General features: G+C 51.5%; 1 protein-coding gene across 2 annotated transcripts; it reads right to left on the bottom strand.

The window, feature by feature from the left end:
• Positions 1-945: 945 nt before the first annotated feature.
• Lhx6 (LIM homeobox 6) lies at positions 946-24,466 on the bottom strand. 2 transcript variants are annotated; one of them, XM_028886113.2, is made up of 10 exons: positions 23,831-24,466; positions 22,614-22,685; positions 22,053-22,235; positions 21,593-21,714; positions 13,244-13,464; positions 10,694-10,794; positions 10,396-10,491; positions 10,043-10,217; positions 6,543-6,646; positions 946-2,990 (listed from the first exon to the last, which is right to left on the bottom strand). In XM_028886113.2, the coding sequence occupies exons 1-10, from the start codon at positions 24,296-24,298 to the stop codon at positions 2,970-2,972; spliced, it is 1,563 nt and encodes a 520-aa protein (XP_028741946.2). In that variant the 5' UTR covers positions 24,299-24,466; the 3' UTR covers positions 946-2,969. The 2 variants fall into 2 exon arrangements, with proteins under 2 accessions (XP_028741946.2, XP_028741947.2); XM_028886114.2 differs by lacking the exon at positions 6,543-6,646 and having other exon boundaries at positions 23,831-24,463.
• Between the last annotated feature and the right edge of the window lie 1,824 nt (positions 24,467-26,290).

The following is a 26,290-nucleotide window of genomic DNA, read 5'->3' as shown; positions in this document are numbered from 1 at the left end:
AGGGGGAGAAGATTAAAAAACAACAATAAAGGGCTAAAGAGAGGGCTCACCTGGAAGAGTGCTTGCCACGTGGGCATGGGTACCTCAGTCTTGGTCCCCAGCACCCAGGTACAAGGCCAGACACAGCAGGATGTGCCTGTCACTCCAGGGCTGGGGACACGGAGACAGCGGGACCCCTGGGCTCGCAGGCCAGCTGCTCTAGCCAAACTGGTGAGCTCTGCATTCAGTGAGAGACTCTGTCTCAAAAATAAGGTGGAGAGCTACTGAGGAAAATAAGGGACATACCCCTGGCCTTTGTGTACACACACACACACACACACACACACACACACACACACACACACTCCACAAGCTTTCATGCAAGGTTTATAAGCAATATGCCCAGGGCTGCAGGAGGCAGGAAAGCATCCACACCCTACAGGCAGTGTTATTCTCTATGTCTAGCATAGGTGGGAGCCCTAGAACTGACAAAGCCGTCATGAGTCAGTCTTATGTTAAGCTAGTACCATCACATTGGATTCTTTCCCAAAATATCTGAGTACCTTGTTCCCCGCCCTCTCCCAGACCCTCGCGTTTCCTATCTTACTGAATTGGATCAAATGCCTCCTCAGTCCCCCCCACCCCCACACTGGAGGAATGTCTGCTGGCAGCACTGGTCAGACTGGGAGCTTCTCCGAGGCAGAGCAGCACAGGACACAGCAGAGTCACTATTCAGAAAGCAGAAGAGAGGTCAGCAACCAGCCTGACTTCCCACAGAGAAGCCAATACGTAAAACGACACAGTGTTAGAGAGGAGACCCATCACCATGCCTTAGCACAGTCCACTGCCGGGGCTATGGCACCAGTGTTCTGAGACTGCACCATCCAGCAGCCAGGGACCTGAGCCAGGGACCGATGAGAAGAGAGCAGTGGAATCCCATCATGCTGTGGACTTGAGTGCCAGCCCTTCTACTCGCATTAACTTTATTTATTACACAAATAAGACATTTACAAAGCACGACATGAAAGGTATGCAACAAAACAGACATTGGTTTACAAAAAAAAGTGCTTACAATTTTTTTCCGTTTGTGTGTTCCCCCCTTTTCTGTGTGTATTTAAATAAATAGCCTTGATGGCCTGTACATTCCCAGGCTGTTCTGAACAGGGTAGTGGAGACGTATGAACTGCAACATGCTACTGCCACGTGATCCACGCAAAATTAGACCCTGGGGGAAGGCTCAAGGCAGAGTGGATATTGAGTGACCTGGGCTCAGCTGGCCACTTCCCACGTGGTTGCAATTGGGGTTTTGATCATTAGGAGCAAAAATCAAAGGAAAGATCCGGGTTCCCCAAAGCCAGAGATCCGGCCAGGTTCCTCCTGCTGGAGTCAGTGCCTGGCAAGGGTACTGGAGGAGTTCGGAACTGAGCCACACTCGGCATTCTGGGAGGTGCTCTCTGTCCTCAGTCAGCTGACAGTTTAGGAAGAAGAAGATGAAAGTCCCTTCCAGGGCATCACCCTTGCCTGACCCTCCTCCAGGTCCCACAGCAAAAGCACAGTGGTTCTCCTGTTAAGTGCCAACTTCAAACATGGAATCCTGAAACCTTATCCAGACTCCATGAAATAGAGTGCTGTGATGGATTAGCAATGTCTGTCATGGGTGAAGCAGGGACAGCAAATGCATCCATACCAGAAACTTGCCTTCCCTGTCCTGGAGTCTCCTTCTCAAAGCAAGGAGGACTTTGGCTAAAACATGCTGCAGTAAGAAGTGCATCGGGCCACCAAGTGGTTCTATAATTACAGGATAAGCGTGGGACAAATGGGCATCCCCAGAAAACATAAGTTGGGGACCTGTGTAACCTGAACCTTTATTTGGAATTGGCCTCTGCTCTCAAGATGGGTGGAGCTGGCTCTGCTCAGAGTTGGTGGGGAAATCGCAGAGGTGCCAGCTGGAATCCTGGGTTTGGCATACTCACTAAGGCCATGGGCACCTCTCTTTTCTTGGGGATAAGTCAGAACTAATATTCGGGCTCCATTTCACTGGGCTGTGTTCCTCATAAATGGTCCCACCCAAACCTCAGTGAACACTGGCTCGGGCCCTCCTCTCAGGACTAAGAAGTAGCCAACAAGGGTCCCTAATGCTAGCCCACCCAAATGTTCAGGAGTGCCATTATGCAGATGAGACGTCAGCCTTGCCATGACTCCTGCTGGGTAGTTGGTGGGGGAAGGGCCCTCCCCAAGTTTGCTTTTTTCTCTCCATGAAATGGTCAGTGCCTTTCCAAGTCCAGTGTACCCAGTCCCTCTCTCCAAGCCAATGGGGGTCTTTGGCCCCCATCCCTGCCTGTCCCTCTGCCTTTCCATCTGGGCAGGCCTCCATCTCTGCCCTATTGGGCCTCTCAGGGTTGGTCACTGCCTCTTCTTTTTCTGAGTTAACTTGACATAACCAGACAGATGGAAATGATAAAATTAGAACATAGCTTTCCTTTGGGGACATCCCACAAACACTGTAGCGTTTTCCAGACAAAAGCAACAGAGTATGTAGCGTTGGGGGTTGTTGGCTATTCAGAATTCAGAGATGGTTCCAAGGAAGTAGTAAATAAAGGCCAATGTAGGGAAGAAGAAAACCTGGAAAGTAGGAGGTTGTTGGTGACTCGAGATTCAGTTTGCCATTGCTGCTGTGATTAGTTGACAGACGTCAAGGATGACTCCCGTCTGATGAGGAAGGACAGGCTGCTTGTTTTCATGCTGATGCCACATTTCAGGGAGCCTGCCTTCCCAAACAGGGACTCTGCTGCTCCTGGTGGGTTCTAGTTCTCAGCAGGAGAGGGAAAGACCAGGCTGGGCTTGGGGGACCGCTGGCAGAGGGGCAGGATGGCAGCGGGTGAGGGTATATGCAGAGGTGGTGGATCCCTGGTCACAGCTGGATGCTGAATCTCAGCGGCTGAGGGGCAGCTGTGCGGTGCCCATGGACAGATGCGCAAGTGCCGGCAGCGTTAATACTGAAAAAGGATGACCTGCAAGAGAAGGGCAGGGGAAGTGGCTGAGCTGGTGCCTTCCCACCCAGCAGCCCAGGGGGCCTCAAGGCTGGAGAACAACGGTGAGTTCAGAGCTTAGACCTGAGCTTCAATCCCAGCTCTGTTTACTTGCTGTGAGACCTTGGGCAGCTCACTTCCCTTCTCCCAGCCTGTTTCCTCATGTGTAAATAGGGATGGCAAAATCTCTCAGAACAAGAGCAGCAGCAGAGACCCACCATGTGCTTTACTCTGGACCCCATGAACATTTACGGCACAGTTACTACAGCATATTGCAACTGTTCTGTTTTACTGTTTGCTATTTTATTCATCTCTGACTGTGTGCAATTATGAATTGAGCCTTATCATGGGTATATATGTGTAAAGTTCAGTTCTGGTCTCAGTTTCAGGCATCCACAGCTCCCATACATAAAGGACCACTGAGAAGATGTTGATAAGCCAAAGCTGCTGAGAGCCCTCTGTGCACCGGGCACTTGTGTTGGACTCTTCACACACACTGCCTGGCATTTCTACAGCACTGGAGGATGGCAGGAACTATCACAGCCCCACTTAGGAGAGGCAGAAACCAAAGTTGCAAAAAGCTAATTGTACTTCAAAGTCTTTGGGGGAGGAGGTGGCAGATCTGGGACTTCGGGTCACCTGACCTCAGAAGTTCACACTCCATTCCGCACCCAGCCCTGGACATAGCTTCCCTCAGGGCCTGAACCTGGGACACCTGGCTTTGAAATCCTATTGGGAAACGACTCTGGTCAGTTCCTTCTCTGCAGGCTCCATTCTTCCACTGATCGAAGCCAGCCTGCCTGACTTCTAAGACCCTTTCAAGTGCTAAAGCTGTGGGATCAGGGTTTATGACCAGGAAGAAATGTGGTCCTAGGAACTTAACAGGTGTGTGGGGCCAAATGATGCTGTCAAGGAGACAGGAAGCTCCATCCTGCCTCAGCGATCAGGGCTAGCCAGGCCAGCACTAGTCAGGCTGGCCCCGGACTCACAGAGATCCGCCTGCCTCTGCATCCTGAGTGCTGGGATTAAAGGTTGTGTGCCACCACCGCCTGGCTGCCAGCACTAGTGTTAATGAGTGTACCAGTACCAAGAGACTCTGAGTATCCTCATAGGTTTCACAGAAGGACTTGGGAGGAAGCTAGTTCTGTCGTCTGTCTGTCCCACCCTACATTTGTAACCCAGCAAACTTCGTTCACATGTGTAAGCAGATGTGGCTGGCAGAGGTACTTAGGAGCTGGCAAGCAGGCCTGACAGCAAGAGGGTAGTAGGTCATGAAAGAAGGACACACACTGTACCACAGAGCTTCTGGCCACAAAGCTGGAGACACAGTCCAGAAAGAGATATTCTGGCTCAACAGACAAACCCAGAGGCCAAGAGCCGAGAGCCAAAGCTGCCATCACCCAGCCTGGCTCATCTTTCAGATTGAACCAGACACAACCACAGCTCAGCATGAGAAACAAAGGCTTTCCTCTGAGCCCAACCCTGCGCACTTCCACAGCTCTTCTGACTCAAACCCTTCACTCCAGGGACTGGGCCTTTTGTGAGGTGGCCTCTGCCAGGTCTCCCTACCTCCCTGGGCCCCAGCCACACTGGACATGAGCGGTCCTTTGAGCTCTGTCTCCTCCATGCCTCTCCCCTTGAGCTTGCCATTCCCTCTTGTGAATCCTCGGGGTCATGCTTGCCCCTCATTCTATCTGCCCCAAGCCTGTCTGCACCCCACAGCCCCTGAGGGCAGAGGTTATGACTCTCCCTCTGCAGTCCCAGAGTCGGGTCCAGCTCCAGGTCGCAGTGCTGGGGTCCAGGTCAGCTCTGCCATGTTCACTGCGACCCTGAGAGCTATAGCTTGCTCTGAGCCTCACATTCTATGGACTTGAAAAGGAGAGCATTATAACTCCCTCAGGGAGGCTGAGAAAGGAAGATGAAGACAGAGAGAGTCCTGTACACACTGCAAAGTGCCACACAAAAGCATCAATGACTAAACACTAAAGTATGCAGACTTCAGATTCCAATATTTGGTACTCCCAGGTCAAATAGTGCCACCACTCTGAATTTTTTTCTCTGTCTTTACAATGAAAAGGTTATGCCAGGCATAGTGGCACATATTTTTAATCCCAGCACTCGGGAGGCAGAGGCAGGTGGCTCTCTATGAGTTTGAGACCAGCCTGGTCTACAGAGTGAGTGCCAGAACATCCAAGGCTACACAAAGAAACGCTGTCTCAATAATAATAATAATAATAATAATAATAATAATAATAATAATAAAATGGAGGAAGGGAAGGAGGGAGGGAGGAAGGGAGGGAGGGAGGGAAAGAAAAGGCCATGTCCACACTGAAGCGGCTGGGAGGTGTCGACCAGTGTGTATAAAGTGCCAACCTCAAGCTGAGGAGGAGCTCAACAGTCAGCAGCTCTCACCGTGGCTGAGAAGCTCAGAGGTGTCTTCTTGGAGCCTGCTCACCAGATTCTCATGCAAGGCTACCATACTGTGCTGCCGGACCACCTGGACCTCCAGCCTCCAGCCCCTGCCCATAGTGCCCACTACCCAGGAATCCCTGTGCACAGCAGATTTCAGAAAGCAGTAGGGAAGACCTGCCTTGAAAAGAAGTGCTCTCTTCTCAGGGCAGCCCATCAGAAGTACAAGTGCCAGGCATTACTCCTGCTGGCCTCCATTGCTCCTCATTACCCCTGGCTTGAGGATCTATACCTTCCCAAGCTGCCTCTGGGATTATTCCGAGGCATGCCAAGAGCTTCCCGCTTCCCATGTGATCGCCCTACCCAGCTCCACTGGCCACCACCATCACCATCACCCTGATGCCTGGGAAATCTAAGTCCCCCACATAGCATCCTTAAGGCTCTGTTTCTCACCACATTTCCCCTCCCCCAGGCTCTCCATCTAATAAGGAGCTGTTTGGGATCATGGTTTTCAGGTCAAACTATGTGGTATTCTCAACTGAAGAGACAAGGTTCCTACCTACTCCTTGTTACACCTAAAGCAGACCCAGCTACTTTCACTTGTCATGTAGACAAGATTAAACCAAGTCACCAGACTGTGACATCTATGCATCCTTTAGGAAATTCAGTATTAATGCGTAGAACAACCACAGACTCACTTCCACAGAGAAGGCCCTGCCAGCTGGGTCACATGTGGTCTTCTCTTCCTGGGACCACCAGCCCTACACAATTAGTTACTGCCAACAGATGGAAATGAATAGAAGAAAGGGATATGAAATGGGAAATGGAGTGGTGTGGGATAGAAACCCTCCCCAGAACCGCAAACATGAATAATTTCCAAGAAGGTAAATAAGAAGGCCTCACTCCAACAGGTGGGGAGGACAGGGCTACAAGGAGACCTCGGAGAAGTCAGGCACGTGAAACACACAAGTAGCTGCTCTGATGACTGCCTTGGGCACACACTGGGGGGCCTGAGTGATCTGCCATAGCATGGCATGGTACCCACTCAGTGACAGGGAACACTGCCAGAAACCCATTCCCAGCAGGAAGGCTCTGACCCACCAGACACAGCCAGGCTCCATTTACCTTCTCACCCCGGCTGGAGAGCGGCCCATCCATATCGGCTTTGAGGTGGACAGGGGGCGCGGTGTAAGGCAGTCGGCAGTGCACCTGCCCGCACTGTACCTGACCTGTGGACGAGAGGATGCCTTGGAGCCCATCCCCCAGGCTCCATACAGGATCCCACCTGTTGTGTGCTCTGCAAGCTAAAGCCTGACCACAAACCCAGAGCTCTATCTCTGTGGCTTGCCACATGGGTAGCTCTGGGAATGATCTCAATGGAGTTGGCTGCAATGCTATATATGTGAAGGACTTTATGAGGGGCTACAGCCCAGCTCACTGATAAGTCAACACTCCTATATGAATGTACTGAGCCCCGCCTGCAAAGAAGGATGTACCCACCTATTCAGATCCTCTCCCACACATTCTCATTTCCAGAGCATCACCAAAGAGAGTTTATGAACTGCCTCCTAGGAGATTCTGTTCTCACCACCCTGCTTGTAACTGCAGCCCAACAAACAGCCCCTATCCTTCTTCCTTCTTCTGCACTTCATTCTTTTCTTGATTAGCCCTAATCACCTGACTTACATATAATTTCACTGTTTATTTAATATTGTCTCTTCATCAATTAGAATGCAGGCTCTATGACAGTGGGAATTCCCCTATGCACACCTGATCTTTCTGGCTTCCTAGTACTTAGGATGAGGCATGGAATATACAAGGCACTCTTTTCTTATTTACATTTTATTTTTATACATATGGGTGCTTGGCCTGCATGTATGTCTCTGCACTACTTGCAAGTGCGTGTGCCTATGGAGGGTAGATGTCACTGGATCCCCTGGAACTAGAGTTACAGACAGTACTGAGCTGCTGTGTGGATTTATGGGAATCAAACCTTTATCCTCTTTTTTGAATTTATTTTATCTGCATTGGTGTTTTGCATGCATGTATGTCTGTGTGAGGGTGATAGATCTTGGAGTTACAGACAGCTGTGAGTTGCCATGTGGGTGCTGGGATTGAACTCGGGTCCTCTGGAAAGGCAGTCAGTGCTCTCAACTGCTGAGCCATCTCTCCAACCACACCATTATCCCCTTACAGAGCAGCCATGCCCTTGACTGCTGAGTGATCTCTCACTCTTGAAATATTTGTTGGACGAACTTCCGTACCCTATTCCAACATCTAAAACTGTTGAGGAAAGTTCATCATTGGTTCTGATCCAAATCTCACACTTCTGCCTGCTTACCACGATAGCTAAGCACTCACTTGCCTGTCTCTTCTCTAGACTCTGACCTACTTGCTCAGTGTTGCCTAGAGAGACACTTGCAAGTGATAACTAAGTTGGGACAAGTTGCTGTGCCTTTCTGAGATGCCATTCTCTCTTCTGCAGGGTAGGGCAATCCTATTTAGTTGAGGATTCTTAACTCGCTGGGTGTTCTGGATATTTCTGAACAGCTTCAAGTTACCCAAATAACTCTGTCTGCATGTTTTCTGGAATCTGGTTCCAAGGGTTTTTTTTTTTTTTTTTTTTTAAAGAAAATTATTTTAAATCAGATTCTAAGAACTGAATTTAATTGACTGCAAAGTGGAAGGGCACCCCCCCACCCTTGGGTCTGCTTCTAAACCCTGTACTCACTTTACAGCTTTAACATTTCAGAAAACCCAAGACTCCACGTCTTGAGATCACTGTAAACAAACTGCTAGGTTGCCCTTTAGTCATGCAGCAGAGGTACGTTCTGACTCTAGGGGAAGAAGACAGTTTAACAGCCCCTTCTCTAGAAGAAAGGTAGAGCCAGGCTTGATGAACAGAATACATGACAGAACTCACCTAGACCCACTACCAACTCCACACCAAGTATTAGCTGGCTGCCTAGACCCCCAGTAAGAGAGAGTCCCTAGTCTTGGCACCTTCAGCAAGTATTTAATAGGTGTTATTCAGGCTGAACATTAAGTCATTGTTTAGAAACTAAAGGGAGAAAGTGTCCCTCCTGGTGAGAAGGTTCAGAAATGGAAGTGTCTAGAGAGACTGTGCCAGCTGGCAGCCGGGCGCAGCACACAGGGCTCTGCCCCTTGCTCTGCCAACCACATCCACAGCACATCCCAGAGCAGCTGGTGCCTAGCCTGTCTGTGCTAAACGGGCCTTGAAGTCAGTGGTCTCAGTGCTGCTCCCAGGACTGCTGTGCGGTGGCTACTCTCACTGTCCCTGTTTTTAAGGATGAAGAATCAGGCTGGCGGTCCAGGAAGCTAAGAAATTTGCCCGATGTCACCAAGCTAGGGAGTGGCTTCCTAGCTTGATCCCTGGCAGTTACACCACAGCCCACATTCAGTCATGGAACTTAACAGTGGGCCCTTTGGTTTCTTAGTCTGTGTAACGGGATGAATGGCCTCTGGCGTTCAGATGGCATTCCTCTGGCAAAGGGCAGGTGCTCCATAAACAGGGGTTTGCTCCCTTCTCCCCCTTAGTTGGAGCCACCGATGGCTTGAGAGAGAGCATGGGTATGGATGACTTTTTTTCTTTTTGTCATACCCAGCTGAGGAAATGATCCCAAAAGCAGAGAGACTGTAACAAGCACCTGCTGAGTAGCAGATTCACTCTCATCTCTCAGAAATTCAGGCCATGCCTTCACTCATCTAGGTGCCAGCTTCAAGATCATTTCACCATGACCCATCCACCCCTCTAGTGCCCACTGCCCACCCACATATCTGCCTTTACTGTCTTTATTGGGACCATAGCTCAATGGCATAACACTTGCTATCATGCCGACAGGGAGGAAGGAAAGAGGGAGGCAGAGGAAGGGAGGAATTTGTCTCTTCACTGGAATGTGAGTCCCCGGAGCAGTGCAATTCTGACCTATTTATTGACTCTTCTATTTCAGTGCTAAGAACGCAGGAGGCACTCATCAGAGTATACATTTGCTGGATGCCCATGTCAGTCAATTCTCAATACCCTTTGAGAGGCATTATCACTATTCTAGTTCACAGATGAGGAAACAGAAGGGTTCGAGGAGAGTATGTGACTTGTCCAAAGGCCTCACAGCCCTGCGTGGTCATGCCATCCTGGCTTCTGCTCCCCAGGATGCCTTCTGAGCCAGGGTTTACCCACTTTCAGTTCCCCAGTCTATGTGCCTCAGAGAATCTAGCCCATCCTTCAGAACCCAGCTTGCTCAGAGGCAATACTCCTCCAGCCCCAGCATCTTCGGACACTCCCACCTGGCATCTTCCTAACAGAAATCACTGTGATGAAAACTGCATGCACACTTGACTTTTGACCTCGGCTGTCTTGCCCGTCAGAACGCAGGCTTCTTAGTTCCTGCCCCCCATCCCACGCACATACACAGTGGCTGCTTGAAGTTTTACTATTTGTTCCCTCTTCCAAAAGCCCGACCCACTAAGGAAGGACGGAAACTGATCCTCTTCACATCTTCATCCACTAGTCTCCCTCAGATCCCCCCACGCCTACGAAACCAAGGAGCACTCCTCAGCGTCCCCTTCCCGGCAGGCCTGGCGGCCCCAGAATCAAAATCACTTACTCTCGATGTAGCCGTGCAGGGTGACCATGCGCGCCCGCTCCGGGCTGCTGAACGGAGAGTAGTGGATGTCGTCGGACAGGGCGGAGGGGATGCGGGACTGGGGCGCCCCTGAGGGCGGCACTGGGTGCTGCGGTGTATGTTTTTTATGACGCGCTCGGCAGTTTTGAAACCACACCTGGAACGACAGCCTCCGCAGTCTCAGCAATCGCGGAAAGAGGTCAGCCGTGCCGCCTGGGGACCTCAGGCCACACTGGAGAGGGGCGGCCACGTGCACCCGCGACCCTCCGCTACGAGCTCCAGCGCTCGCCCCGAGGCCCGCCCCAGACCTGAACGCGGAGACCCCGGAGCCCCACCTGGATGACCCTGCGGCTCAGGCCCGTCATGTCCGCCAGCTTCTGCAGCGTCTGCGCGTCGGGGTTGTTGTCCTGGGCGAACTGCGCCTGCATAACCTGCGGGGCGTACGAGGGCCCTGAGACCTCCGCCCAATCAGAGGCTCGGGACCCGAGGCCACGCCCCAGGCAGTTTCAGCCCCGCGCGACCTCCCGCGGGTCTCAGCACGAGGGGGTGGAGTCACAAGTCCCGCACAACCACGCCCACTCCGAGGCCCCGCCCACACGTCTCGGGGCTAGCGGGAGGGTCGGGGTTGCGTACCTGCAACTGTTCTGCTGTGAAAGACGTCCGCGCCCTCTTGGCCGGCTTAGGCTGACTGTCCTGTTCCGAGGGCACTGCCCCCTCCAACGTGAGACCGTTCCCTGGGGGGCGACAGAAGCGGCTGACCACGCGTCCCCATCTCTTCTAGTGGCAGCCTGGAAAGGACCGGGTGGGGGGGAGCTTGTCCCTGGAAGGGTCAGGAGCGAGGTATCTGGGAGCGGGGATCCCAGGGCCATAGTTCCCGAGCACAGTGCGTCCTCTCTATACTATTGCCCATTTTTTAAGAGACGAAACTAAGGCTCAGAAAGAAGAAAGCTCCTGGCTGGGAACCCCAAATTGTCTGACTCAGATCTGTAGCCCGGCAGACCCTAACGTCCCTCCTAGTTAAGCTGGAGGGAAACCGAGGTGGAGATAAAAACTTGCGGTTGTAGAAGCTATAATCCCGAATTCACAGAAACAATCAGGAGGGAAAAGGTGGGAAGGCTCAAGTAGTTACCTCCAAGGAGTATGATTGTGGTGACTTCACTTTCGATATTTCAGTAACTTCCTCTTTATTTTATTTGTTGTTGTTGTTGTGACTAATATTATTATTTTTGGTTTTTCGAGATAGAGTTTCTCTGTGTAGCCCTGGCTGTCCTGGAACTCTCTCTGTAGACCAGGCTGGCCTCTAACTCATGTAGATCCACCTGCCTCTGCCTCCTGAGTGCTGGGACGAAAGGTGTGTGCCACCACTCCCAGCAACTTTTGAAGTATTTAAAAGAATTACATTTTACCTTCTCTAAATAGTTTACTAACTAGGATATATTTTAGGTACTGTCTTTCTGTTTTATAGAACTTTTGCAGCTATGATTGCAAACCAAATATATTCCCATTTTAATGCTTCATTTTTCTGAATAAAAAAAAATAATACATTGTTCTTATTAAAATCCCAAAAATCTGGCAAGCACAAAGAAAGGGAAAGTCACAGTGAGTCTACTACTTAAGGGTAACCACTTTGTTGTAATGTTTTAATGCAGGAAAAAAAAAAAAACCCTACATGTACAAAGAAAAAACTGGAAATGGAAACAGGGAGATAATGACATCTCAAATTTTTCCTTAACCACCTCTCCTCATTTTTCTATAATGAATGTGTGTGTTGTTTTGCTTAAAGAAAAGCAATGGCCAGTGCTGACGGCCAGTGACCAGAAGCCCAGGTGTCCCCTGCATCGGAGGTCGTTGGCAAGGCAAGGACTAGGGTGGCCCTGGGTGGTCTGGGAGTGAAAGGAGCCTATGGTTTACTGAGTGGTTTACATGGAGTAGGGGAAGCTCTGACTCCTAAGTTCCCAAGCCAGCTCTGCTGCTGACTTGTCCAGAACTACAGGAAACTTCAGTGTGCCTTAAGTTCAGCTGCTCCCCACTTAGCTACTGATCCTAACAGGAGAAAGTGATGGCCTCGGGTGAGGCCATGGTCAGTAACACTCTGTTGGGCCCTGACTAGCCCTCCACTGGTGCCTAGAAATTGAGGTAGGGAGGTCCATACTCCTCTGGAGAGGAGCTGTGCGATATTAATATTCCAAGAAAAGCAGTCATCTTAAGGGTTACTGTGCCTAGTTTTTTTAGATGGAAAAAAATGAAACTCACAGAGGCAAGCACATCCCAGGAGTCTCCTGGCCGTTGAAGGGGGTTCTGGGGCATAGGGATGAAGCAGCATGTTGTAGTGTGCTCCATTATGATAGTTAAGGAATTTAGGGCTGGGGCAGACCTATTAGGTGTAACCTTTGAAGGTGCATACTGCAGATAACCTCTGCCTCTTTCCTAGCTATGAATACCACAAAGCTCCTAAAAGTGTTGTAAGGATTTATACAGCCGGTCACATTCCAGGGAAGTTAGCAGTATCCACAGATCCTGACAGCAGTACTAGGGAAAGGGTGGTTGCCTCTGGCCACAGCTCCACTCCCTTTTAGGGTCCCCCACCTCTGCTTTTATATCACCCCAACCCACCCCCCGCATGCTTTGACCCTGGGATGTATGTCTTGGAAAAGTTATGATGTCAGAGCCTGAGGAGATTCAAGAACATTCTAGACCAACATCTAGATAGCTTGCACAGATGTAGGACAGGAAGAGGCCCATAGAGAAAGAGGAAACCTCCACTGTTGGCATTGTATGGTGGAGCCGTGTCTCCAAAACCCTTTTAAACCTTATACAGAACCCCTGATCCAGCATGAGCCATCCTTTGCCTCTAGCTTAGTGTGACCCATAAGGAAGTGGAAAGAATGTGGGCAACACCGTATCTCCTGGACTGCCCAGGCAGCTGGGGGGTAGGGTGGGGTGCCCCGCAGGCCAATGAGGCCTGCCGCATGCGTTGCAGGGACCAATAAAAACTTGGCGACTCACGCAAATGATAGAACCAGAGTGCATGCTCCACGTGTAGCCTTCCCTCCCCACCCCCTCTACTCTGCGTTCAGGTGTTTCAGCTATTGCTCAGCAGGTACTACTGTGCCGACCATACCTAGGTGCTAGGGATGGTGGGAAAGGGCTAGGATTAGGTGCTGGGTAGGGCAGGTTGGGTACCGTTCTCGGCGGCCCTCTTGAGGTTCTCGATCATGGTGTCGTAATGGATGCGGCAAAGCACCTTCTCCTCAACCAGGCCGAATTCCTCCCCGGTGGACAGCTGGCGCTTGCAGGAGAAGCAGGCGAAGCAGGCCAGGTGGTAGGCGTTGCCGCGCGCCCGCCGCACCCAGTCGCTGGCATAGATTTGTCTGCCGCACCGGGCGCACTTGGTTCCAAATCGGCTGCGGGACAAAAGGGGACATGGACCGGGATAGTAAAGTTTAGAAAGGCCGCCTTTCTTGCATTCTATTGCTCAGGGCGCTTGCTGCTCAGGGTTCACATAGCACCCATGCCCCCTCATTACCCTACACTTGAATCCATCACTCCTGTGCCTCCAAGTCCTACCAATAAGATGACTGAGAGCGAGATTTTCTACAATCACTTAACATTTGTGTATTTGTTCATTATACTATCCCACAAGTGTTAGGAAAACACAACAGTACAGAACACGGAAAGGTTTGAGTATCGCCTGCCTTGCAAGAGTCTAATGCTTCACAGAGTTTAATCTCGGTTCTCATTTTGCAGCGGAGGAGGTCGGGAAGCTAGGCCCTAACAGGAAAAGTCTCATTCCATGACAGGGACTCCAGCTGTAGCCCCAGCCTTTCTTGGGATACATCTACATGCACTCACTGGCTTTGTGACCCCACATATCACTGAGTTGCTTTGACTTTTCATTTTCCTTGATCCAAGCTACAAAGAGAACCACAGCAATGACTGCTACTATTTGTTTAGTGTCTTGCAGTCAACCCAAGCAGTCCTGAACTCTGGAGCCCATGGCATCCTAATACTAAATGTGTGTGTGTGGGGGGGGGGGTCTAGAGAAAGCTCCCTTGTCCCTTATGTCTTCTTTTCCATTCTGCCTGTCTCTCTGTCCCTTCCCCTTCTCTCTCTGCTTTCTGTAGGGGCTGTTAGGCTGTTACAGCCTGGATCCCCAGACTGAGAGTCCCTCCAGGAAGCCGGGAGAGCCTAGCCCACCTCGAAGTGGCTGACTCACCTGTGATGGTCCTAAGCCTGTCTCTTCTGGAGCACACACTATCCTGGAAGCATGACCACAACCATCCATCCCTCCAGTGTGGATAGCGGAACTTCACCCATCCCGCTGCTGCCTTTCATGGCTGATCCCCACCAGGCTCCTCTCACTGCCCCATCTGCACTCAGCTCTTACTTTTCCAACACTGGCTTGTCAATGTATCCTCCACACCGCAGTCTGGAGCTAAATTTTCAGCAAGAACACAGAATCCTGTCCCCTGACTTGCTTATAGTCTCTGGTGGCTCCATGTTATTCTTAGGGTCTAATCCAAGATACTTGGGATTTATAAAATCCAGCAGACCACATCCTCCTCAGGCCCACCTCTTTCCTAATCTTCAGTATCTCCCACCCTGTATTCAAGCATGAGTCCCAAGCCACAGTGGAAGCTCATTTTCAGCCCTTTGTTCTCTCCACCCCCAGCCTTTTCCCACCCCCAGGTCTTTGCAGGCTGTTCCTTCCCTGGCCGTGACTTCCCCCAGAGTCATACCACCATCTCAGCATTGATGACACTTCTCTTTAAGTGTCTGGGTCTTTGGCTTGCCCCTTTCACCCTTGGCATTCCTGGAGAGAGGTATACAAAAGGGTTTGTGCTCCTGTCTCCAGGGCCAGCACCTTTCCACCGGAAGGCATGCTCACACTACCTGTGTGTGTATAAACAGCCAGCAAAATTCACTCCAGTTACACCATGGTATTGCCTGATTTGAAATATGTGAGCAATTGGCTGTTGGAAATGCTGGATTCCAGCACTTTCATCACCTCAGACTCTTAAACACAAACTCCACAACATCTCTCTCTCCTCTCTGGTTCAAGGGGAGTCCAGGGACCCTGCCCAGGCCTCTAGGTTTGCTCAGGCTGAGCTTCAGCCCTTTGCCTAATCAAACACCTCCCCCCACCCAAGTAGATGCTTTTCATGACCTTAGAAATCAGGTTTCCCTGTGGGAGAGTCTAGACCAGTCTGTGGTCTCTATTCCTAAACCTTCAGAAAATGGAGATGAACCCGCTTTACCAACACCCCCCGCCCCCCAAGCCCTGCTGGTGGTAGTCCCAGAGGAACCACTTTCTGGCCACCCATGGGAGGCTGGTTTTCCATTGTTTGTACTTTGGGGTAACAGAACAACCGGGCCTTCTCAGAGCCCTTGCTTCCTGTTAGGCAACCCTCCCCCCAGCTCAGTACCTTCAGTGCACCCCATCATCTTTGCTGGGACCAGTGAAGTACAGACTCAAACTCATTTTTCACACGTGGCACCTGAAGTCAGAGGTGCAAAAACAGTGTTGACTTATTCCACAACACAGTGGTGGTGGGAGCTAAGGTCCCCTCGAGGTGCTGAAGGACTTAGAACCCGCTTGGGAGCAACTGGAATGGAGATGAGGACACCTGGCATCCCGGTGGGAGATAGTAAGGGGCCTGGTCTAACGCTGGTCCACTCCTGGAGTGGGTTCTGAGAAGTGCCGAATAGGAGATCAAGGAGAGGCGGAGCAGGGAAGGGCTGCCCTGAGGAGCAGCCGCCTTTGGCTTCCGTGCTGTGCTCTTCTGCGGCCCGGAACACGCGGTCCCCACACCTGACTCCTCGGGATTCCTGGTCCCAGTCCCCCTTGGAATCACAGATCTTCCTGTTTACGAGCCGGACTTTGGTGCCTACACAGATAGGTCACAGTGCCCCCATCCCCTCGCTCCTGAGTAAGTGCCTCCTGTAACCCACCCACCAGCAACGTCCTCACCCTCTGCACATCTCAAATGCTGTCTTCAACCCTAAACTGAAGCGCCACGAATTGGCCCAGTCAACAAAACATGAGAAAGGTGTCACTGCCCGCATTTGGATCCGTTGTGTCCGGAGAGACAAAGTGTCTTCAGGACAGGAGATAGTTCACAGAGAAAGAGCGAAAGGAAGCCACGATTCAAGTCTGACAAACCGACAAACTCCCGGCTTCGAGGCTCCACCGCTTCATTCCGGAAGCAGCGAAAAACGGCCTCGTCCGCGGAGACAACGAAACTTCAAGAAAGGGACGCTTGGGAGCTGTGAAGGAATTGCTGAAGGGATGAGGGATGACTCTACTGAAACCCTCAGCCACGCCGTGAGATCTGGATTCTCTGCGCTTCCCTGCCAGGGTCCCAGCACACCACAGGCAGAGACGAAAAGGGCGGATGAGCTTTGAGGATGGAGAGGTGCCCGACAGAGGCAGCGAATCCTGGTAACTGTTAAAGGGAGACCAACAAACCTCTCCCCACAGTGGAGAGCAGAAACCCGGAGAGACGGTTTTGTAGGCGGAACTGCGTCCTTGACCAGGTCAGGCTCATTCTCCAGGCCTACTTCCCTGGACACGTAGAAGATGCTCCTAATATATGTTGTGTGAACGAGCCTCTAAAAATAAGTGAGCTCGTTGGAATCCCCCACACACTAAATTGCTTCTTTTTACACGGGGGAAATGAAGCTCAGGGTGAGGTCTCTTAACACCAAAAGAAACTGGAGTTCACTTATTTTAGGTTTTAGACATTCAAGATAGAGAACTGTAGATGGAGAACTGGAAGTGAAGCCCTTCCTATTCTCTCCTCACTTCCTTCCTGCACAAAACCCTTAAAAGGAAAAGGGGTGCAGAACCAGCAATTAAGAGGTTAAACAGCAGCTAAGCCTGCCTGGAGGTCCTGGCCTGAGGCTCCTTCTTTCCCAGCCCTCCCCTCCATTCCCTCAACATCTGTCCCCCAACAGCTGGTTGCTGCTGGGCCTCTCTGCACATGGTGGGGGGCTGGCGTCCAGGCTGTCAGTCTCCCCTGGGACCCTAGCTCTGAGGAAAGGGGTTGTAGACCAGAGACAGAGCTTAGCTCAGAGTGGAAGGCCAGAGAAGGCTGGAGCGCCCCCCACCCCCACGCTCCACCCCCGGGTGGTAAGCCAAGCAGAGAACAGGAACTTCAGTTAGTTCTGGAGCTCTAAGGCTCCAATCCCATCCCTATACCTCTTTGTTCCCTATTCCCATTGTCAAAGAGAAGAGGGATAAGGACCAGAGTCCTTGGTCTCAGGAAAGTTGCTAGTTATTGACTTCTGAAAAGATTACTTCTGTTGTAGTGCTCGTGGGGCCATTCAAGCAAATAGTGGGTGCTCTTTATGTGAATCAGGGAGCCTGGATGAGAATCACAGGGATAGCAGAGGAAGGTCTTTGCCATTCTATATGCCTTACAATTGCAAAAGGTGGCAGCTATGTTTTGACTGTAGAAGAGTCATAGGGACACTTAGAGGAAGAAGTTGTAGAGCCAGGTGGCTGTGGAGCTTATCTGAGCATCACCTGGCTGACCTCATCCCATAAGGTGGAGATGCTGACAGTATCACACAGGGTGGATCACATGGTTACATGAGATTCAGGATACTGCAGACAAAAGGTTTGGTAGCCTCACTGTGTGCTCTCAATCGTTGGGTGATCCTTGGCTCTTCTCCTAGCACATGGGTCTTCTCTGCTACAAATGGGTACAATACTCTAAGAGACCACAGGAGCTTTGAGGGTAGTGCCAGCAGGCCATGGAGCAATAGCTGTAGGTAGGCACATCAAACTGCCCTGTGGTGTGTTTGCTGGCAGTAATGGAAAATGAATTTTCCAGAGAAGAATGTGACACCCTCCACACACACACATACACCAAATCTTCTTCAGTTCAGACACATCCTACACACACACACACACACACACACACACACACACACACACCAAATCTTCAGTTCAGACACCCTACACACACACACACACACACACACACACACACACACACACACACCAAATCTTCATCAGTTCAGACACCCTACACACACACACACACACACACACACACACACACCAAATCTTCATCAGTTCAGACACCCTACACACACACACACACACACACACACACACACACACACACACCAAAATCTTCTTCAGTTCATGGGGAAAATTAGGGAGGAGGAATGGTTTCAGAAAAAGAAAGAAAGAAAGAAAGAAAGAAAGAAAGAAAGAAAGAAAGAAAGAAAGAAAGAGAAAACCCTACTTCCTGTTGCCAAGAGTAGGGGTAGGTGGAGAATCAAAATGAACTTACAATGGCTGGTGAGTTCTCTGTTTGGAGAAGGAATTGGAAAAACTGAGGCCAAAATGTCCAGAAACCTGGCCAAGGGCACATAATGGGAGAACCATCTGCCCCCACAAGTGCAAATAAGCCAGGAGCAGCATCAGACACCCCAATTCCCCCAGGTTTTGCAACTTCAGTCCCCGCTGAACTTGGAGTTTCTTCTTGACCTCTAACTTCTGAGCCCCCAACACCCACTCTGCCAATAGAGACTGAAGAAAACTCTACAAAATAATGTTAGGGAAGGGAGAGAGAGAAGCTAGAATCTGGGATAAAACCCTTTTGTGGGGACAAGGTCAGAGGTTAGAAGCTCTTGGGAGTCCAAAGTGTCCACTCCTTGGGGCCCTGGGCACTCTCTTGCTCACCATTCTCCTCTACCCCGTTGGAAGATGTTGCCTTCCTTTGGCAGAATACTTCAGTCCACACCCCATCAGACCCTTGACCCCTGTTTCAGGAAACAGAGGCCTGGAGAGGCACAGCTGGCCTTCTCTTAGCACCAGTTCTTGAGCGGGAATTCTGCTTCCCACACACCATTATTCAACTCCCTGGGAAGAGTCTGTGTTGCTGCTCAGGCAGACAATAGTCCTTGCCTGATCCTCTACAGACTTTCTCTTTCCCTGTCTTGAGTTTTATTATTTGTGTAACTGGTGAGGCTGCCAGAGATGACTTATGCCCGCATGGAGACTGGCAAGGAGAGAAGGGATCAGAAAATCCGCAAGTCTACCCTTGTTTTGGGCAAAGTAAGCTTTTATTCACTATTTTCTTAACTTAGAATCTGGTTTTGTTTTGAGATAGCCTGTCATTGGGAAAGGGTTATCAGTCGGAACCTCTTCTTAGAAATGGCCTGGCCAGATAGGCAGGTTCAGCTCTCCAGGCTGCCTGAGGAAATGCTATCACAGGTTCATAACTGGTACCCACCCTGCCAATGACCATAATGGTTATAACTGACGCATTCATATTCACTGTCAGGTATGAGCCTTTATGGAGACTGCTCCCTCTTTGTGGCCTCCTTGGTTCAGGAGGCCATCCTGGGAAAGGAACATCAGAGCAGAGATGCTGTGACTTGCCTAAGGTCATAATTAGCCTCAGAGTCTCTAGCCTCTTCTCAGGTTGGCTGTGCATGCCACCCACCACACCAGTGCAGTGGCATGGGGAATTGGTGGGGGTTATACATGAGGGAATCAAGAGCCTAGTTTTGACAGGTCCTTCAAACTTCGTGAAACATGACGTCAAGGAGTCTCAGTCCAGCATGGAGATAATGAGGAGTTCGGACACAGGATAGGGCTGCCTGGGCCTTTGTCATCTGAAGAGCCAGAAGAAGGCACCTGCCCAGCTTTATTCTATGGAGGAAGGCTTAGAGCAGAAGGTGACTAGAAAATATCTGTAATACACATTTTCTGTCTAAACTAAACCGATAAAACATCCGACAGAGGAGACCTCAATCTTTTGTTACACACCACAAGGCATAACCTTCTTCTATGTACATGCACAGCAGTTGTTAGTCCAAAGGTCCACCTGCACACCACACCCTTACCCTTGCAATGCTCCCTCAGAGAATCTGGAGGTGGAGAATGATGTTAAAATCCTCTCACCCCAACTTGCCCTCCTACATCTCGGTCCAGATGTGTTCCCTGTCCTAAGCAACTTGCAAACCACTGGGAAGCGCACAAAGTTTCAGCAATCACATGCAATACTCTCAACACTCACATGTGAATAGAAAGACACATGCTTTTCTATAAAGGAACATACCTACTGTTCATATGTCCGATCCTGCTTGGTGGCACATACCCAGCACCACTGCTGGACCACACCACATAGACACATGCTCCTTGCACACAGTCCTAGGACCCATGATGTGAAGGAAGAGACTGTTTCTCCTGGTTTCTCAGAGAACTGCAGTCCCACATGCTGTTACCTTCTCCCTGGGTTCAAGGACTTTTTGCCAGGTCCCTCGAGGTACAAAGAGGATGAGGGTGGCCACCCACCACATTTCCTGACTCACAAGCGTTCTGGGACTGAGTCAAGACTTCTCTAGAAAGAGAAGCATGTGTGTGTGTGTGTGTGTGTGTGTGTGTGTGTGTGTGTGTGTCTGTCTGTCTGTCTGTCTGTCTGACTGTCTGTGTGTAGGGGGAATGTATTCATAGAGCAGCTTTCTCCACTTCTGGAGAAAGTATTTGGAAGAAGGCATTGGTGGGAGGAACCAATTCCACATCATTCTTCAGCAGACTCTCGGCTTCCCTCATTGAGCTGATAGATCCTTCGTGGTGCCCCTGGGCACTCGTGACCTCGACCGGGTCAGCAGGCGCCTGCTGGGTGCCTAGAAGCTAGGTACCTGTAGGAGGTTCAGCGGCCAGGCCGGGCTGGGACCATGCAACCAGCAGTGATGGGTCGTGAGCTGCTAGGGAGCACGCTTTCGGCACGGTGGCGGTGGCGCAAAGTGTAGCTAGGTGGAATGCAACGCCGCCGCTCCCAAAGCGCGTCCTGGAGGCCTAGAGCTAGAGTCTGAACCTAGGCAGGGCTGAAACGATGGTCGAGCAATGGCGGAAACAGGAGCCTGGATCCTAGTCATAACTCCAGATTCAAAAAGCGACCACGGCATGAGTTGAGGAAAAGACAGAGATCAAGATTGGTGCCTAGGACTAAGCGCCAGAATCTGGGCTAGGGCTGCAGTCGGATGTGGCGTTGGCGCTTGGGGCTGGAGCAGATCTGAGCCCAGAACTGAGAGCAGGGCAAAGCTAGAACTGGAGTCCTGAGCCTATCTTAGGATCTCCCTCCCAGGATAGGCCACACACAACTGGATTTCAAGTAGGAACCAGAACTAGAGAAGCAGCCGGATGGCGCCTAGAAGCCGGACCGATCCCGGCCCGAGCCACGGATGTCAATGTTCAACAGATCACAAGTGGAGCCCGAGACTCAGAAAAAAACCAGAAACGGAGCCAGAACCGTGACCAGGGCCGATCAGACCTCAGGAACCCGAGGCAGATCGCCCGCCGAACTCGTGCTGGCACTGGCACTCTACCCAGAGCCTTCTGTTTAAGACGTGCAGAGCAGGAGGGCTGGACCAGAGCGCCAAGTCGCGTAGTGCTCTCGGGATGGCAGGACTCAGGAGTCCGAGACCACAGGCCACACTGGTGGCCTAGAAACTCCTGCGCAGGGCCTGCGTGCACCAGCACTTGCTGGCCAAACCGCTGCAGCCTACCTGAAGTAGTCCATCTTGCAGTAGATTTCCTTGTTCTTGATGTAGCAGCTATTCTGTTGCCTCAGCGATGTGCGACACACAGAGCACTCGAGGCACCGCACGTGCCAGATGAGATTGTTGACCTGGGGAGGGGGCGGAGGTGGGGGGAGTCGGCTCAGCGCGGGCCTCTTTCACTCCCGCCCCCCAGTCTCCCCAGCCTCATTTGCGGAGAGAGACACTGAAGCTCTGAAGGGGCGAATGGCTTCTTCTGTAATACGGAGGCTCAAGGACATTGAAATACACTCTTCCCATTTTCTAGTTGAAACTCGGGGCAAAAGGAGACCTCCCACGTTTGCCCAAAGGGGCGCAATCCGTCAGCGGCTGAACTAGGACCGGGCAAGGGCGTTGCTTCTCTACAGTCCTCAGGGCTTCCCTACAGTTCACACCCACCGACTTGCAGGCAACACCTACCCTGACTCACCTTGAGCAGATACCGGTCCAGAATCTCGAGGCCGCAACTGGAGCAGATATTCTTGCCTGCAGACGGCACGGAAGAGGCGGCAGAGGGCGGCGAGCAGACAGACGGTGTGCTGGGCGTACATGGAGAGGCTCGACCTTCGTCCTTGTCCAGAGCGCCTGCCAGGGCCTCGGTGTCTGACTGAGCCTGAAATAGGAGAGAGGAACAGCGAAGCGCTAAGCCGGACACCCGGAGTTGCCGTAAAGACAAATCTGGTTCCCTTGCGCACCGACTGACAACGAAATGTGCCAGGGATGTCGCGCCCTAGGCTGGAAGACCAGAACGAAAGGATCTATTGGAGAAGAAGGGACGGCCCCCAACTTTTAACACAGCGTATCCTGGGTGCAGGAAGTAACCAAAGCCCACATTCCAAACCAGAAAAACCAAGGCTTAAAGAGAGGCGGCTCCTATCGGCAACTCTCCAGCGCAGGGGTAGAGGTTGGTAGCCAGAAGGCTGAGCCAGATGCCCTGGCCTGTGCCGTTGGGAGAAAACTCGGGGCCGAAAGCAGAGCCGAATGGACTCACCATGGCTGGCGGCGCGGTCCCTTCAAGACAGCGGGTGGTCGCTTTGCAGCCAGACCCTGGCTGGGCCATCACCTGGGGGAGGGGGAGGGAATGCAGGCGACGGCGGCTGCTGAACTGGCTCGGAGCTGTCAGAGCCCAGCGCCTCCCCGCGCCTGTTATATAAACCGGCGGTGAACAATGAATCCTAACTTTGTAGTGGGCATTTAAAGCCCTTCCCCACAAAAGCGGTGTCTCTCTAATGAAGCAATTTGAATTTGGATTGGGTTTTTTCCCTCTCTCTCCCCCTCTCCCTGCACTTAACCCGTGGCTCTTGAAGTAATCGCTTAGTTCCTTTGCAATCCAAGCCTCTGAGGGGGAAAAAAAAACACACGCACACACACAAACTACCTGCAATTAGAAATTGTCGTGAATGCCCAAGATAAGAGGTAGCCAGAGTGTCAATTCCAACTGTCAATCAGTGAGATCCATCAGGCCGCCCAAAGAATTGCAAATTTGATTTTTTAATGGTAGTAATTAAAAATCGAATTTTTTTCTTCCTCCACCCCTCCCTTCTCCTACTCTCGGCACAAAATGCAAAAAGGAGAAGAGAGAAAGAAAGAAAATAAAAAGGAGATGGGGGTGGTGGTGGTAGTGGTGATGGTTGAGAAAAATAAAACCCAGAGCACTGGGAGCATCCGCCCTCCTGCCCGACGCGCGCCGCGAAATTGAAGCGCGGATATTGACACCGATTCAAACGCCTTTGGAAGGGAAGCCCGGAGCCAAAGAGGACGAGATCGGCAAATAAAATGAGGCCAAAAAAAAAGAGAAAAGAGAGGCCTCCTGGAGGAGGAAAGAGAACCCTCCCGACTCTCGGAGAGCCCGGGACCGGCCCCGCGTCGGGATTCTCAGCGTTGCGCCGGCACAACCCCGGCGCATCGGCGCTATCAGCGCCTATTCAGACGGACAATACTGGCCTCGCCTCCTCTTGATTCGCCTATGTCTTTGCTAAATCGCTTTTTGAGAAATTCCTCCAACATTTGCATAATGTGTTCCCGCTTTCCGCGACCCCCCCCCCCCGCACTCGCTTGCACGCTCTCACACTCGCAGACACACACTCCCCGGGCTCACCCAGCACCCCTCCTCCCTGCTGCCGCTCGCCACCCGGCCGGGCCGAGCTGAATCCCGACTCTCGCTGGCCCCGGGATCCAGTAGGCTTACCCACTATTCAGCTAGCTCACCTGGTCGGTAGCGGGGCCGGCCTCTGCCGGCAAGCGGCAGCCCTCGGGCAGCGCCGGGGCGGCGCTCTCATGCTTCCAGTACATGGGCCCGGGAGCGGAGGGTTCGGCGGGCGCGCAGCACGGAGAGCGGCGCGGAGGGGGGCCTCGGGTGCCCTGGGGGCAGAGGCTGCTGCGAGAGCTGGAGAGCCGAGGCTCCGGCCGGGCCGCCCCGGGCCCAGCCCCAGCTCCCGCCCCTGGCCTGAGCGCAGACCCAGCCTCCCTGGCTGCCGGCGCCACTGCCTCCTCGGAAGAAGGTCCCGACAAACTTGGAAAGGTCCCTGCAGCTGCCTCTGCCTCTGCCGCTGCTGCCTCCTCCTCCTCTTCCTCCTCCTCTTCCTCCTCCTCTCCCTCCTCTTCGTCCTCCTCCCCTTCCAGCTGCGGCGACGACCGCCCTGCCGCTGGAGCCCCGCTCCGTTCAAGATGAGTCATGCGTGACCAATCCCCTCCCCGCTAAGAAGAGCGAGACATTCACAAGGAGGCAGACTCAGAGACTTACACACAGAGAGACACACTGAAACTCAGCGCTACAGAGGGACTCTCGGAACATGCTAACATACAAAGACACTGGCGGGCTTACATTCTCACAGCTCCTACTACCGCCCCTCCCTCAAGGGCACCCACCGCCCTCACACAGCCGGTTCATAAGTGTGAGAGGAATCCGTGGTCAGCCCATCTGCAAAGCTGGATTCCACGTGAAGCCACACTCTGTTGGTGCAGTCCTGAGCCCGGCACATTTGTGTACATATGGCCGCAAATGGTTACGTGCTCACACTAACCCCCCAGGTCTCGGACATCTACACACCCCTCACACTCTTGCAAAGATATCTCCACTCCATAACAACCAGAGCCTGCACTAGCTCCTAAGGGCTGCTTAGAATTGGGGTCAAAGCTGAGTGTGCCAGTGGTAGTGGGAGGGCAGTTCGCCTGGATTCTTTTGGAAGGAATTGCTTGGTACATCCACCTTCACTTCACGATTTACTTCTACATTTTCTACCTTCCATGGGGCTCTAACTACAATGAGAGTTAGGGAAAGGCAGAGACCTGGACATGTAGATAGGAGGCACACTGAGCCCTCAAACTGACAAACACAAATGGACGCACATAGCCTCAGCCTCTTTCTCTACACACAAACTGTGCCAAAGAAGTGTGTAAATACGCATCCTTTGCTTTAAAAACGTGCACACTCAGATTTAGATCCAGTCCTGCATAGCACAGCAACCCACCATCACACAGACCACCATCTCCGTAATTGCCCTCATTTACAGATGTAAACAGCACCCCCACAACCATGCTTACACTTGTACACACAGCCATATTCAGGAGAGTCCAGGCTCCCACAGAGCTCCAAACCCATGTAACCACTTGTCAGTTATCTGACATCTGCTATTTACTGCATTCTTACAGGTGTTGAAACAGGCACTAGGCTTATGAGAAAGCAGCATACACCTTTGCAAAGAACAGCATTCCCAGCTGTCAGTCTCTAGCTGCACAAATAGGCATAGCCAGAAACACACTGACAACGTTTTCTATACACCATCACAGAATTAAACACCCATCTCTGGAACCCTTAAGAGATGCATATATCTGCTCCTTCAGGCAGAAACAGCCCCAGCTAATGGCATCAGCCCTTGCATTCCAGTAATTTATTGCTCTCAGGCACAGGCATCTACAGAGAAGAAAGGTTCTGAACCAGTCTTTTATGCTAAAGAGAACATATTAAACTTTGGAAGTAGGTGAGGTGTGTACATGCACACATATGTACACATATACACTACTATTCTTGAATGCTTTAATCTGAGCTAGGCATTAAAATGCTAAGCATTTTACAATTGTGAACTCATTTTCTATGTGAGACAGCATTCCTTATGTTACCCATTTAACCCATTTTAAACTGAGGTTTAAAGAACTCATACCCATCATAGTGCCACATAGCTAATAACTGCCTGAGCCAAGAACTCAAGATTGGATTCACCTATAGAGCCTATGACCTTCATTTCTAGGCTTTACCCATGACTATGACAACTCATGGTGAGCATGTGCATGCACACACATGCTTTTCATATTTTGTCAAAATTATGGATACTTCTGGCTCATCAGCACAGACAGAAAAACAACAGCACTGTCTTTGTGTCTCTCCCCTCCCCTTCCCTCCCCTCCCCTCCCCTCTCCTCCTCTCTTCTCCTTTCCTCTCCTCTCCTTTCCTGGCCTGGAGAATCCAGAGGGCAATACACAGAGCATAGCATGCATAGGAACCCCAAAAGACCAGGCTTGAAGGGGGTCCTCCAAAACTTCGTAGGTAAGATAAGACCAGTTGAAACAAAATGGTCGTTGAGATTTACATAGTTTGGGAGACAGAAGACAGTGGTCCACGTAGAGAAGGGATGGAAAGGTCCGGTGGCAGCAAGCAGGTGGCGCCACGCT

Source organism: Peromyscus leucopus, chromosome 4 (genome assembly GCF_004664715.2).
Source record: "Peromyscus leucopus breed LL Stock chromosome 4, UCI_PerLeu_2.1, whole genome shotgun sequence".
Lineage (NCBI taxonomy): Eukaryota > Metazoa > Chordata > Mammalia > Rodentia > Cricetidae > Peromyscus > Peromyscus leucopus.
Note: the sequence above shows the minus strand (reverse complement) of the source record. Positions and strands in the feature narration are given on the sequence as shown.